Source organism: Galdieria sulphuraria (genome assembly GCF_000341285.1).
Source record: "Galdieria sulphuraria unplaced genomic scaffold scaf_6, whole genome shotgun sequence".
Classification (NCBI taxonomy): domain Eukaryota; phylum Rhodophyta; class Bangiophyceae; order Galdieriales; family Galdieriaceae; genus Galdieria; species Galdieria sulphuraria.
This window is the reverse complement of record NW_005178469.1, coordinates 56,459-71,514: the sequence shown is the minus strand read 5'-3', so window position 1 is coordinate 71,514 and position 15,056 is coordinate 56,459. Positions and strand designations below refer to the sequence as shown.

General features: G+C 38.6%; 3 protein-coding genes across 3 annotated transcripts; all 3 read right to left on the bottom strand.

The window, feature by feature from the left end:
• Positions 1-3: 3 nt before the first annotated feature.
• On the bottom strand, positions 4-5,684 carry Gasu_10510 (E3 ubiquitin-protein ligase UBR1). The gene is made up of 5 exons (XM_005708131.1): positions 5,066-5,684; positions 4,624-5,012; positions 3,571-4,572; positions 210-3,517; positions 4-160 (listed from the first exon to the last, which is right to left on the bottom strand). Exons 1-5 carry the CDS (start codon positions 5,666-5,668, stop codon positions 75-77), a joined length of 5,388 nt encoding a protein of 1,795 aa, XP_005708188.1. The 5' UTR covers positions 5,669-5,684; the 3' UTR covers positions 4-74.
• Positions 5,685-5,727: 43 nt separating this feature from the next.
• Gasu_10500 (chromatin remodeling complex / DNA-dep ATPase) lies at positions 5,728-11,554 on the bottom strand. The gene is made up of 6 exons (XM_005708130.1): positions 11,441-11,554; positions 10,397-11,382; positions 9,490-10,339; positions 7,509-9,437; positions 6,361-7,461; positions 5,728-6,302 (listed from the first exon to the last, which is right to left on the bottom strand). The coding sequence occupies exons 1-6, from the start codon at positions 11,549-11,551 to the stop codon at positions 5,946-5,948; spliced, it is 5,334 nt and encodes a 1,777-aa protein (XP_005708187.1). The 5' UTR covers positions 11,552-11,554; the 3' UTR covers positions 5,728-5,945.
• Positions 11,555-11,563: 9 nt separating this feature from the next.
• Positions 11,564-15,054, bottom strand: Gasu_10490 (enhancer of mRNA-decapping protein 4). The gene has a single exon (XM_005708129.1). The coding sequence runs from the start codon at positions 14,916-14,918 to the stop codon at positions 11,592-11,594; it is 3,327 nt and encodes a 1,108-aa protein (XP_005708186.1). The 5' UTR covers positions 14,919-15,054; the 3' UTR covers positions 11,564-11,591.
• Between the last annotated feature and the right edge of the window lie 2 nt (positions 15,055-15,056).

The window sequence follows — 15,056 nt, the reverse complement described above, 5'->3', positions numbered from 1 at the left end:
CCCAAACTCATCTAAATAGGGTGAACCCCATATAGCAGTACGGTTATTCCTGATCAACAATACCCAAGTTGCCTTTAACAGTAGAAAAATTCCAATACCCGCAGCACATTCATGTGCATGTAGTCGCATGGTTTCGAATTCAGCAAACTGTGTAACACTTCTTTCAAATGGATAAGAGCCACAACCTTCTGACATACATAACAAATCACCACAAATGAGACAAAGCGTTTGCTTCTTGGAAACTCGATGACATCTTTTGCAAGCCTTCCCTTCAAGAGTCTCTACTAAATCCTGAAATATTTTTGGTAAAGATATTAAAGTCAAAGGTCTCAAAGGATATCTCCAATCTCTTCTCACTGTTGTTCGCATAAGAGACTGCCATTTTTGAGCAAACTCGTTGAGAAAGGAATAATGAGTTTGTTGTTCCTTATGATGCGTAGATTCTCTTGCTATTAAACCCAAACTATAGGCCATTGACAGTTCTTGTGAGTGTGGCAATAAACCACGGGCTTCAGATAAAGTACCAATAGTACATGGATGCAAACTCGAACCAAATATACAATTGAGAAACAAGACACATCTCCTTACAAATACAACTGCATTTGTGGTCCAGTTGAGAATGCCACTGTCGCCATGAGATATGAGCAAATTCGAAGGAGAACGGAAATTCAGAAGAAAACATAGACGAAGCAATAACGATACAATTTCCTCGTTCCATTTCTCTGGCCATAACAATAGAGCATACGCGAATAATGTGAATGCATCTATCGAATCTGAAAGCTGCGTATCATAAACATCACTAGTAGAAACTGGTTCAAGATAAGTTATCCATAAACGACGAAATTCACTTTGACAGTGTTGTGGACACTGAGTAAGAATAAATTTCCGTAACACAACGACCATAAAATGCAATTCCCGTATAAAAGATTGAATAGTTTCATGTCCAGACCTTGCTGCCACTTCTTGAGTCATAACAGTATAAATAAAGCAGTTCAACAAATTTGCCAATCCTTTTGATATTAGTGGCAAGGTCTTTCCAAGAGTTCTACGTCTCAAGTTTGATGGCACCGAAGAGGAAGAAGGAAATGGTACGTGATTTCTATCTGAAGAAATATGATCAAAACAAAGAGATTTGATTACGATATCCATTAGAGAATCGTCCCATGTTTCTGAAGAACATGAGTTGGCTAAAGTCGGTGAAGCTAAGTGGGAAGATTCAACTTCTCTTAATAACTGATGTACACGTTGACATTGTTCATGATATACTTGTTCCAGTTGATAAAGAGGTAAATATTGCAAAAGCGGTGTTTCCCTATCAAAGTGATGCGTAAATAGTTGCACGGTTGGCTCCTCTTCCATAACAGGAATAACAATATTTGCTAATCTTCGACAAACTGGACAAAGAAACTCACCATGAGTGACATCTATTAGAGTATCTCCATCAAAAGGGAGCCTTTGTGCATGACAGCTGGTTAGCCAAGAAAAATATCTTTCGAAGCAACTCCAGTGCATCTGGTGTCCACAAGATTGGAAGAGAACATCTGGTCTAGTATCCAAACCCTTCTGAATGTCCTCATCCAAAAATGCAGATATTACAGTGGAAGAGTTGGTACGTGTAAGTTGAGACCAATCTGTACCAACTGTCAATGAAGACTCCGTACTGGAACCAACAAGATCCGCAGAAACATCTTCATTCCATTCTTCACCACTAACAGTCATCCTATGAACTGCTCCTGGAGGTTCAAACCATTCTTCTCCTTCTGTGTCATCCTCAATATCCTCTTCTGACAAAATTGTATCAGAAGGTTCCTCTCGAATATCATCATCATGATCCATATATTCTTCATCTACAGCATTTTCCATGTTCCACACTTGTTCCCAGGCCAACAATTCTGTCGCTGCAGTGGATGATGATTCCGTAGTAGCAGAGCCACTCAAAACATTACTTACTTCAAAAGTTGGTGTTGCTCGATGATAATGTTCTTCTGAAGACAATACGGAAGTTGTTGTCCTTGATATTCTCCGAGCCAACATGGGAATATTAGAACGTTGTACTAAACCAATAACAACCAAATTACTGCCTTTTCTTTCCGATGCAACTTCATGACATAGCGAACATATATTTTGGTGGTCCTCCAAAGTTGATCTATTCTCAACACTAGTATTTCCTTGTTCTTGAAGTTTCGAAACTGTGGCTTGTTCTTCTTCTTGTTGTTGTTGTTCAAATAAGGAATGCTGTCTCTTCAAAAAGGCTTCTTGTTGTTTTCTCATCTTCTCCAAGGCCTCTTGTTGTTTTCTTCTCATTTCTCTGCGCTTTGCTTCCCTTGTTTGGGAAGAGGACTCACCAACTTGTGTACTAGAAGAAATAGCTGATGATGGAGTTCCCGAACGAATTTGAAACAATAATTGTTTCGCTGCTTCGTGCTGGTCCATACAAGAAGAACACTTTTGAACGCATTCTAAAAGGAATGCTAAACTGACGTTATCTGTATACTCTTTCCGATCTTGCTCGTTTCTACATATCAGAACAGACTGCACAAAAGTAACCTGGCTCATCAAATTTGTCTTCCAATGTGAGTCACTACTAGTCTCCAACGCTATTTCAATCAAATACAGTGTAGCATTCAAAGTGCCATCCAAGTCCTTTCCTTCCCGACAAAATGCCAAACAACGAGAAATAACAGAACATGCCAACCCACCTGGACGACAAAACTCGCGGCATAAATCCAATAAGGAAAGAAAAGAGTCAAATAATGGCAAGTTATTTGGAGACTTTTGTGGAAAGATAAGACGATGAGGAGCTAAATGATGCTTTCTACGAAACTGAATATGACGTTCCTCTGCAATGGCTCGTTCTCTGGACTGATAGTGTGGATAAAAAGGATCATATTCTTTCCACAACTCATCCTTAAGGCGATAATATCCTTGATCCATCTCTTTTGGTTGTTGAAAAATACCCACTTGGTTAAGACATTCTTCAAACATTTTGTAATGTTTGTCAGTTCCATTTCCGCCAGATACAAAGTCTTCATCTCCCATAATACTGATAGCTTCCTCATCACTGGAAGAACTTGTCAGTCGACGTGGAATGGTCTTAAGCAACGAAGAATGTGTTTGATCACCAACACAAAGACGATGAATTAGCTTTCGTCGAAGTCTTTCTACATCGGAATAGCCAATCCTAACTCGCTCTGCTGTAATATAGACCAACATACGAAGGAATCCTTGAACTATCATTAAATCATATTCCTCATATGCAAAGAACTTCCAGATATCTTGTACTGATTCACGAGATCCAAAATGAGTTGATGAAGAACTATCCGATAGCCATGAATCTTTGAAGACTTGCATAATACTTTGTAAACCGAATACTTCCAGTGCTTGGTTTAAAAAAGAACGAGCTCCCTTTGAAACGCAACACAACTGCATCATAGCAATATCCAAGTCAAAAAACCATTCCTGACAATAACTTGATTTGTATAATATACAACGGTTCACCATGGGTCGTCCATTTCGTCTAGATAAATATTCAATACAAGACAAAAAATGAAACGAGAAAGCTAGACTTACTTCCACATACCAGCTTTTACCTGCACTAGTAAAGCTTGTACCCTTAAGATATGTTCTGCCAAGTGCAGAACATCTTGTCTACTTTGTCCAAGTGCTTCATAAAATGTAAACTTGTATCGTCGAATGGCTTCCGTAGCTAACAATGCTAAAAATCGATGAAGTGGATAATGAAGGCTAACAGCTCCACTAGATACATCAAAAGGTGAATCTAGCAAAATGCTTTCACGTTGTTTTTCCGATGCTATCCATTCATCGAGGCATCTTCTTATTATACAAAGTGCTCGCTTTCTACAATCTTTCAAATTGACTTGAGGCAGACTTGATAAGGACGAATTTTCAGTTCCAGTTCCTTCGTCTATATCTGAACTATCTATCTTAATCTCTTCCAACTTGTTGAATACAAATCCTGCTAACAGCAGTTCACAAAGATGGTTAAAGTCCAGTTCCAAACTGATTGCTTTGGACCAAATATCCGACTCTCTCTCTACGTGATATCTTACTGCACGCACTTCTGCATTCATTCCTTGTAAAAGGGAAAGTATTCGAACGAATAGAGCCAAAAGGTCTGGTCTATAATGCATTACATAAGCTGCAGCATTTGTATGGGTCAATATATAACGAAGATCATAGATAACACGATTCAATGTATCCAATCCTCGGTCCCTAGTAAGGTCTATACATTTGTCGTGTGCCAAAGGTTGAGGTAAATGAACTGCACCAAAAACTGTATTCACACTGTTATGCCAGTCCTCGGCAATGGTCTCCACTTTCCGAACAGGATAAGAAACTGCTTCCATTAACTGAAGAAGAATTTTCAATAGTTGGTCAATCAGACCGCCATGTTTAATCATGATTGGAACGAGAGCAGGAACCGTGAACAACTGAACAGAGAAGTGATCCCGAGTGTTGTTGCTCGAACTGTCTTCCAAAAGGCTTAAACTTCCTTGATATAAAGGATCCACGAATAAAGAGTACAATGAACCAAAATATTCTAGAAATTTCCTACATTTCCTCTGTTATCATTTCGACATTCAAATGGATCAATTATCAAACCTTTTGAACACCAAGTCGGTAATGAGCAGAAAATAGAGAGAATGTAAAGCATTTTTTGTATCATTCTCTAACATTCCTGCGCCATCTAAGCGAAGAAATATCCAAACAAAAGCTGGTCTGCTTCCATCCTCTCTTTCAAATCGAAAAGTTCTCTCTCGAATACAAGGACCTGGAGATTTGCACAATTCCATTCCTACTAGCCGAGTAAAAGAATCTCCGCAATCTGCAATTCGACGCCACCATGTAGCTATTTCGACCTTGACATGGTTGCTAGTTTCATCTAACAGAAATTCTTCACCCAATAGCTCAACTGCTAGAGAGATACCTTCGCGTAATTCCAAAGGTAGTTTGCTAACCAAGTCTTCCTCTTCGGAATGTGCACCCCCGTGCTAGACGACAACAAGTCAGTCCGTGAGAATAAGACATGAAACAGAATACATACTTTTTGACAGAAACCAAAGGGTTTCCAAGCTTGTGGATCCCCACAGTCACAAACACCACCTCCAGTACGAATGATAGAAAAATCGTGTCCCTCATGGTTACCATTACGAAAACACTGAACACAAATAGCACAAGTAGGATCCCTTTCACAAGTACGACATTTATACGCGAGTTCATCTTTCTTCCAGACTGTACCACAAACACCACCTCTGGGTATATTTCCAGGTAAATTTCTCAGATATTCTAAGCTCGAGGACCCAGGACACTGTCTGCACATGACATGAGCGATTACTGCCAGGGCAACTCTAAACTGAAGGCGTGAAATATCAATTTCTGTTGTCATTTGGAAGTTTCTATTCTTAGCAAACGGCATAGAGGATATGTCTAGTCTCTTATAACCACGTAGCGCTACCACTATGGCCAAGCGAGCTTCCTCCAAGTTTTTCTTAGTTTCAGACAGGGTAAGTGGCGTGCAGACACGGTTTTGAAAGTACTGCCCTTCCAATGGGTCTAGAGCTGCTGCTTGAAGTAGTCCATTCAGAGCGTCTTGTGCCAACTCCGTTGAGCTATATAGTTCTTCTTCCAATGGTGGTAACTCCATCATCGTTTTAATTAATGTTGGACGTCCTCCTCTGCAATCATCAGCTGCGCCTTTCTTCTTTTGGAAACGAAAAAGTATTTCTTTTATTCTTGTTCAAACAAGGCTTAGGTTGTAGTAAAAGCAGGAAATTCATAGTCTTCCTAAAGACGTGGTCATTAGTGGGAAGAACCTCTTGCAACATGCAGAAAAAAACAAGCTTTTCCGAATTATCAAAAAAAAGCAAGAAACTTGCATAAAGCTCGCATTTTCCAGAAAAATTGTGTATATGAAACATATATACTCAGTCATTAGTATCCTTTTGACCACTTTGAAAACTCTGTACAAACATATTCCAGTTAAACTCCGAAGTGTACTGCTCCTCTTCCCACAAGTCTGGAAGTGTTTTGAGAACAGACTCCAAAGTGCTTCCAGTTTTCAAATAAGAATGATATGATTCCATATCATTCTTGGCTTCCATAGCATCTTGTTGACCAGAAGAGTCAAACTGAAATAATTCAAGTAGTTGAGAAGTATCCAAATCTTGTAGACTGGAGTTATCTCTATTCACAATGGATTCTGCCACAGCAGTTTTCATTTCTTGCAGTTTCATAATTTTCTCTTCCAAAGTTCCTTTGGTAACTAGCTTAAATACATTCACCTAAAAAGCGCTCTGTTAGAAAAGAAACAAATTTCTATCTTTCATAGGAACAAAATACCGTTCTTGTCTGACCAATACGATGTGCTCTATCCATAGCTTGCATATCCTTCACTGGATTCCAATCCTGTTCAATAAATACAACGGTATCTGCTCCAGTCAAATTAAGACCCAGACCTCCAATTTGCGTGGTGAGAAGCATACAAGAGATGGAAGGATCTGAATTGAAACGAGTAACAATGGCTTGTCGATGCATCGGGCTTACTGTGCCTTCCAACCTTAAATAAGAAAGATGTCGAAATGGTCCTTCCATAAACAGAAACTTCTCAACTATATCCAACGTTCTTCTATTCTGAGCAAAAAGCAATACTCTATGTCCAGTATCTTGTTCATTCATATCCCAGTCCGTTTCCTCAGGTTCTTCTTTCAACTCCTTCTGAGCAACTTCTTCTTCATGTAATATCAAACCCAAGTCAGCAAATAAATCATACAAACATTGGAATTTTGAGCTACTTTTCCAGTGATAACAACTATTTACATCGATAGCTAATTTTCCTGAGACATTCTCTATCCAGTCCTTTCCGCTATCCAATAGTAACACGGGATGTGTACAAATCTGTTGAAGGCAACGCAACGCTGAGAAGATATGAAGCGAAGGACTCTTATCATGTACTAACTGCTCCTTTGCAGTAGTTGCCAGAAATCCACTGACCGCATTGTACAACTTTGCTTGCAAAGAATTCATTTCAAAGGACAAGTTCTGAATTATCTTCGGAGGTAATTCAGCCAAAACATCACTTTTCATTCTGCGTAGTATGAAAGGAAGAACTTGTCGATGTAAAGTTTCCAACAGGACATCTGCTTGTTCACGGTCTTTCTGTTCAGATGACAAAAGTTTACCCCTCAATATGGGTCGAACAAAGCGTTCTTGAAATGAAGCCTCGTCTCCCAAGAAACCAGGAGTCAAAAAATCAAAGAGCGACCACAAGTCCTTGACCGAATTTTGTACTGGAGTACCTGACAAAATAAGTCTATGTTCTGCTAAGAGACTTTTTATCGCGAGCGCTGTCTTAGAATGATGATTCCGAATCACATGTCCTTCATCCAAAACCAAGTAGTTCCATGCATAACTTTGAAAAGATTCAATGTCACTACGAATCTTCTACGGGTAAGCACTAGGTTAAAACAGTAATTATGCATATAGCTTACTATTTCATAGGAAGTAATGATTAAAGGTGATGACTCAAAGCTCGCCAGCCGTTTCTTTCTCTTCTTTGCGGAGTCTGCATATAATATTACATTGGATAAGGAAGAACCGAAGAACCTCTTGGCCTCTTGAAACCAATGTGCTGTAACTGAAGAAGGTGCAATAACAAGAGAATGCTTTTGAAATCCATAATTCTTCCATTCCACAGTATCGCCAACGATTATACACAAAGTCATCAAAGTCTTCCCTAATCCCATGTCATCGCAAAGTAAACCATGAAGTCCATATCTCTTCAGAAAAGCTAACCACTCCAATCCTTGTCTTTGATACTCTCTCAACTGAATGTTTCCTTCCAATTGCACGGGCAAGTTGTAAGGTTCCCTAGCTTTCCATCCTAATAACTGATGTATAAATGATTTGGCATTTTCTCTTTGCAACTGCCACTCAGGGTCATCCAGCCACTTTTCACTTTCTGCAAGTTTCACTGTATTATCTTCTAACGGTAGCAAACGTAACAACAGACCGAAAGTTTCTGATGCTATAACCCGAATTTCGGTATTTTGATGCGTCATTCTACTAACCAACGGCATCAAAAATAAGGAAACGTATGGAATCATTTCATTCCCTAATTTCAACACAACCTTATGAACAGCCCTCAAAGCATACAAGATACTTTCTTCGCTACGTTCCATCTTATGATTGCTATCCAAAATGGGCAATAAATGTCTCACAACATGAATAAGAAAGTCGTGAAAACAAAATATCATTTCTGATAATGCATCTGTTGCGACATTGAGAATATCAAAGTCTGTAACATGATATTGTAGGCCACAAAATAAAGTTAGTTTCTGGACTGCATCGTTACAATGCTTGAAGAGTGATGAGTGCCACCATTTGAAAGTATATTTCAGAAAGGACAAAGCATTTGCTACTTGGGTCGGCGTATTCTCCAGGGTATCAGGGAGGTTTTCTAAAACTTGCACACAAAGTTCATTCACTTTTGGTAGTGATACGAGTAGTTTGCAGCCAAATGCTCTACAGATTTCCTTCCAGGCAAGCAACACACCGTCCATTTGAGAACACTGCCAATCTTCTGACTCAATCTTCAAGGCATCTATAAGATAGTTGAACAGGTTTTCAACAATCTTCGCAATTGCCTTCATTTTATCTTTCTTCACCAAGAGCTGGCATGTGAATGCTAAAGTAGAAGCAGAAAGTTGCTGCAAATAAATACAAGATGAATATCTCAATCCATTCATCATTGCTAATAAATAAGGAGTTAACTTGTTCGGTAGTTTGATTTCTTCTTCACGAGGAACACAATTGTCGTTTTCATCTTGTCGAGCAATATTTTGAGAGAGAATGATAGAACAAACTATGACAATTTGGGACTGTAAAATAAATTCAGTACGACGAGATTTGTAACTAGTCAAATAGTTCACTACTCTCCAAATGACAGCATGTAAAACACTATCCTTATCAGTATGGCTGCTTTTGCTACCTTTCCAAGTATCACGTGCACTCAACTCCTGCAAATACGGCATATAATTGCCACTTATTTCAGATAAAAGACAAGAAACTTGAAAATAGTCTCCCTGTTCACAACCTTGAATGCCTTTTTCACATAATTGAATTAGTGAACCATCTAAAATCGTATTGCTGTATTTCTGTTTCGATTTCTTCCCAGAAGAAAGATGTTTCTCGATACTTAAGATATCATTAAACAGCTGATAACTATTGGCGGCCTCTTCATCAAAATGAACATCATCTGAAGAGTTTTGTTCGAATTGTTCCAACTTTGAAAAAAGAATCTTCATGACTTCTTCCCGATGAGAAGAATCAACTGCTTGAGGATACCAATATCTGATAATGTGACAAGCTGCGGTCAAACTAAACACAGAAGAAGAATGCAGATAACTCTTCAATGTTTCCTATTCGAACATTTAGAAAATCTAAAGCTTGATCACGCGATAATTTTCTTACACAAAGAATCTTTGACTGTTCTTTTCGTTCTAAAAACAAAATGGCAATCATTCTACAAACATTTTGTTGAAAACGTAGAAATCTTCCTTCTCTATCACCATAACGTCTTTCAGTATCAGCAATTTCAGAAACAACCTCCTGAAACCCAGAAAATGTCAAAATATCTTCTTCTCTCAAAAGTGTCGAAATGACATCAAGGCTATTCTTGAACGATCGTTGAAAACAAAGTTCAAGTATCCGAGATAATATATTGCTGGAAAAGAGATCTGTCTCATCATACCAATGTAGAACATCTCCGAGCTTATTTAAGATGGTTTCAACAAAACAATCATCTTTCTCTATAAATAATAAAGCAACCAGAATAGAGATCCATTGTCGACATTGTTGAATAGTAAACAAGGGTTGATTACCCAAGTTCTTATTATTCTCAAGTATTTCAGTCACCAATATTCGAGAAGCCTCTCGTATAAAAGGATTATTGTGTAACATAAACGGAAATACTTGATATACATGATTGGAAAACCATGAATTTGCATTTTCCATATTTCTCTGTAACACACATTTGTATAGTCGGCAAATTAACTCCAAACAATCACATACACCAGAGTTATCCTCATCACAAGAAGAAATTACTTGCCACAAAGAATCACAAAGCTTCTCAAACGGTATAGAGCTTTCGGTGGAATCTCTCGCAATGATATCGACGACTGGAAACAAACATCTTGCTGCAGCTGCACAAATATCATGATCTTCAGATAATAAACCTCTCGTGATATCATCAAAAGAGTATTTCAATAAGGAAATGACAATAGAAGAAGATGAACTTAAGGCAGCAAAAATATACTGCATACTGATGTATGCGGCATGAACAACCTAAACAGAAATAAGAACTCATTCACTTGACAACCAACAATGACTTGCCTCCCAACTATCTGAATGAGCTAAAATGTTGATATATAGACCAATCTGTTCTACACGATCAATATCCAAGTGCAATGCCACTGTTGCCAATGCCATCGAAGCTGCTTCTCGAACTGGAGCCACAGTTACTGTACCACTAAAGTCACAAAATCTTGCAGACAAAGTGAGTATAAACGATATGCAAATACAATTGTTTGGCAACATGTACCTGTCCACTGCTAAAAGAATCAGTAGACGACAAGCAATATCCTCTAAGAGTATTCTATTGGCTTCTAAAGAATAAAAGACATCTAAACAGGCTTCTGTTGCCTGATACTTTAATAGCTCACGAAGACCAGTAGCAGCGCCGTGACGAACTTCCCAATCCAGTGAAAACATATTATTTCTTAACTTGCTAAAACATTGACAAAAAATCCATTCAGGGACAGAACCGGAATCTTCTAACATAACAATAGGAGCTTCTTCCTTTGTGCCTTGTGTTGAGTTATCGTTATTAATGAGTCCCTCTTTGTCAAATACGTTCAACTTGGGTTTCCAACTAGAGACGGGTTCCGTCTCTCCTTGAAAATCTTCATTCGAAACAATGTTTTCCGAAAGATGATAGTCGCCTAATATAGAATGAATTCTCTTAAATTGCTGTTCTGCATCTTCATTATTTGTAGAAGCCAACTCTTCCCCAGAAGAACCCAACAATCTACCACCCTTCCTTACTATATCGTTCATATTCAAATCTTCAAGTCGAAGAAAACTAGAAGCAGTATCTTGTTTCCACTTTCTTTTCCTATGCCCTAACTCAGTGGACGACGGGAAAGGTTCCAAGACGACGCTCTTGGACTTTTTAGGTGACTGGCTAGCTATGATACCTAAAGCATATGCTGCAGAAACCCGGGAAGACCAAGATTTCTTGTACAATACTATTTCTGTAATTCTATTTATAATTTGTTCTGTTTGAGAAGGGTGTTGAGCAGCCAACTAGAACAAAAAGTTAAGGATGTTTACAACTGTCACAAACTCTCTCTCGCTCTCTTACGTGACCTATTTGTTCAGCAGCAATTCCTCTTATAGAAGAACTTGCTCCCTGTTCTAGTAACTCAAAAAGCCTGTCTAATTTACTCTTTGTTATCATATTCTTTGAAAGCATCAAACTGCATAGGCAGTTGAGTGAACTTTTGTCCAATCAATTAAGAATTCTTCTCGAACGAACGACATATGTGAAGCAGTACTTTGATGTTACGTTGCAAATGAGTTGAAAGAGACTGTTGAGAGTTACGAATACCATTTTCTAGTAGATTTTGCAAGTTCTGCACCAACATAGAGAGTATATCCGGAAGATAGTCTTGAATCATTTCATCCAAAGGTTCCAACAACATAACAGCTTCTTTCAACCACTCTATTTTCAATTCGGTTTGTCTTTGAAGGTCAAAACCCAACTGCTGAATGAGCGAAAGTAATGTTACTTGTGAAAGTGGAGGCTCATCAGCTTGAAACAGGGCATGGCAGTCTAACTTTTCGCAAAGCCATTCCACGATGTCCAAATTGCTTGCACCAAGAGCTAAAAGGAATGCTCCTTCATAATTCTCTTGTCCTAATAATTCCGACATTTGAGTTTGCAAAACTTCCTTTGATACGAGAGTAGTTTGTGTTTCATCTCGTGTGTTGTATGAAGAAAATTCTTTGGATTCAGCACTCTGGACCTTTAAGTTCTCTAAAATGGAAGATATCTTCTCTTGCATGCCACTTATAGGGTCGAAAAAATCTCTCTTCAAAAGAAACTCGACTTGACGTTGAAAACCTTCGACTACTGCAGAATCCACTTGATTCAGCATTTCTCGACAAGCTGCTTCAAAGGCTGGAACCAAGCGAGACTCAAACAATTCTTCACATGATTTTCTTACAACAGAATCGAGTGTATTTCCGAATTGAGCCTCAAGCAGTTGACTCAAAAGCTGTTCCACATTATCACTCCTAGTCCACTTTTGAAAAGTTTCCGCTACGGTTTCACTTAGCCTCGGAACCACTGTCTGTTCTATTTCCTTCTCCAAGGCGCTGTTCACAAATTGTTCTAAACGATGATTGACGGTATCCGAGACTGCTCCAAGTAGCTTTTCTAACTTTTCCCTTTCCAATTTTTCTCTTTGTACTCTTTCATTTTCTAGCTGCTGAGCAATTGCTTCGAAACTCCTTCGCGAAGAAAGTTCCACTTCTTCTAAAACTTGTTGCTTAAACTTATGAAAAGCGTCTGAAGAAGTATTGTTTCTTTGAAAACCAGGATCAGATGATGCGGTTTGGTTAATGCCAGAAGTCTCTATTGAAACTTGTGACGGCTGTTGACTTGCAGCGTTATATACATCTGCCCTATTTGAAGAACCAGTCTCCTTTCTGATTTGAGAAACTGTACTAGGTTTCTTCAAAATAGTTACAGGATGACTTTGTTTGGTATTTCCGAACTGTGAGGCAGCAGCTTCCTTTTTGGACAATATACGTATACCTGAACTAGTCGATTTCCTTCTTGGAAATGCCGCAGTTGCTGTATTGTCAGATTTGGACTTGAACGTATTTAAGGGGTCGACGTTTACATTACTTCTTTCATCCAATCCAGCATTCGTCTCTTTGTCAGCTTCAGATGAATGCAAAGTATTCCAGGCCGATTGACTGGCCTCTTTAGAGCTTTCAAATGTTTCGATGTCTGTTTGGTTGGGCGATATGGCTGCTTCCTCAGTTCCATGAGGTGATAGTGAGAATGACTGATCGAGTATTTCAGTCTCTAAGGATTTGGATGACGGTCTGCATTTATCTGCATAAAGATGCAAATATTGAATTGACTTTGGTTGTACACACCAAATCCCAATCTCCTCGATCAAGTTTATCTCAGAACCTTCCCAGCTCTCATCTTCATTGACATAACGTATCTTGCGACCACATCTTGTCACACAGAATGACAAGATTGGATAGCGAACTTGAAAACGAGAAATAAAATCTGCGTAAATTTTCTCTTCACAACTAAAATGTAAAGCAATCATTTGCTTCGATGCACTGTTTGTGAACACTAAAAATTCATTTTGGTCATCAATACAACATGATACCGAAACATCGTCATTCGTAACATTTTCCAAAGTAATTTTTTGTGAAAGAACAAAGCTCCAGTCATTCCATTCACTATCAGGAGTTCGAAGCTCAAACAGTTCGATATGATGACCAGAGGAACGAATAACGACGATCATATCATGAACAACTGAGCTCCGTAGTAAAGAAATACAAGATATTGGTTCCAAAACAGTCGAATGTGCATATTTTAGCAGCAAAGTTCTCGTTGAGAGACACCAAAGATACAGAATTCCATCCATACCTGCTGATAGCAAATGATCTGCATCTTTGAATATCAAATCGTTCATATGACTAGTTTCTGAGCTTGAAATTCTTTCTTGTAGACAAACGATAGGCTCTTCTTCTTCATGTACAGCTGTAAAAGCTGCAGGTTCGTTTTGTAACCTCTTTGTAATATTACATGTGATAATAACAAAGATTTTTGGAGTCTTTGCGTCTGCTACTGCAATTTTGCAATATTTTTCGTCACCATGGAAAGCAATACGACGAAAAAAATTCCCTTCTTCTCGTTGCGGATGGTCAAACCTCAAATGACCCACACAATGAAAAGCATTCTCGTTATCTACCTCAAGGAACCAAACAAACACACAACCTTCCTTTCCTGAGGATACCAGGACAAAAATATCATTGTTCAAAGTAGAATAACGCTCATCAAATCTTGCAAATTCTAAATCAATCACTTCATCGTTATGTCCCTTTAGCAGTTCCTTGGAAGCTGTAAAACGGGACAGTACACGAATATGATTCTTCACTGCATATGTAATAAGGTGGCTATTAACGGCTATTCTTCTACCGTTGTAATCATTGGCCACTGAATTGTATACTGTGATGGGCGTCACTCTAAGGTCCCCTTCAGTTTCACTAAGGTCGTCAGTTGAACTCTGAAGATTATCGTAGAAAAAAACGCCATCACGCTTAGGAATATATCTGCCAACTGGAGCAAGATCTTTGCGAGTCACATTAAGAACTGCATCTTCGTATTCCACGTTCATCATCTTTAGGGGACTCCACTCACATGTTGAAGGAGTAGTGGCGGTGTCTTGTTGTTTCAAAGACACATCGGTGCTTTTCTCAGAGAACATTTCATCAAAAGTTGGAAGACGACTGGGAGTGACTTGAGAAATATCAGTTCTTTGTGTTTGTATCAAACTTTCACTCGTTGCAACGTGGTCTCCAGTAGTCTCTGGGGTAATTGTGACGGCGATATCTTCCTCGTCACTTTCAATCTTCAAACCAAACTTCTCAGCCAAAATTTTTCTTTGAACCGCCTTCCTCTCTTCTTCACTTTGAAAAACAAGGTTACGTCTACTCTGGCTGTCATCCGACATTGTGACAAATGAATAACCAATTTTCCTAAAATAGAATGATTTTGACTCTTCAAAGTATTTATTCTGTAGTATCATTCAGTAGTTGGAAAGAATACTAAAATAGAAATCCCTTTAGAAACAATTAACGACTCAAGAACATAACGCACAAGTCTTAAGTGAAAGTTTTCGATCACAGCTCTATTACAAATGATCCTCACCTACTCCCTATTTCCA

Bases quoted from the DNA above. Each gene is read 5' to 3' on its own strand.
- Gasu_10500 (XM_005708130.1), bottom strand. From the start codon at position 11,551: ATGCTTTCAAAGAATATGATAACAAAGAGTAAATTAGACAGGCTTTTT. The intron at 10,340-10,396 runs GTTGTCAAGTGA...CGCATACATCAG, and splicing joins TGGGAGGCAAGTCATTGTTG to TATGCAGTATATTTTTGCTG. The intron at 7,462-7,508 runs GTAAGCTATATG...GCTTACCCGTAG, and splicing joins TCATTACTTCCTATGAAATA to AAGATTCGTAGTGACATTGA.
- Gasu_10490 (XM_005708129.1), bottom strand. From the start codon at position 14,918: ATGATACTACAGAATAAATACTTTGAAGAGTCAAAATCATTCTATTTT.
- Gasu_10510 (XM_005708131.1), bottom strand. From the start codon at position 5,668: ATGATGGAGTTACCACCATTGGAAGAAGAACTATATAGCTCAACGGAG. The intron at 4,573-4,623 runs GTTTGATAATTG...GAGGAAATGTAG, and splicing joins ACCGACTTGGTGTTCAAAAG to GAAATTTCTAGAATATTTTG. The intron at 161-209 runs GTGATTTGTTAT...TCCATTTGAAAG, and splicing joins AACGCTTTGTCTCATTTGTG to AAGTGTTACACAGTTTGCTG.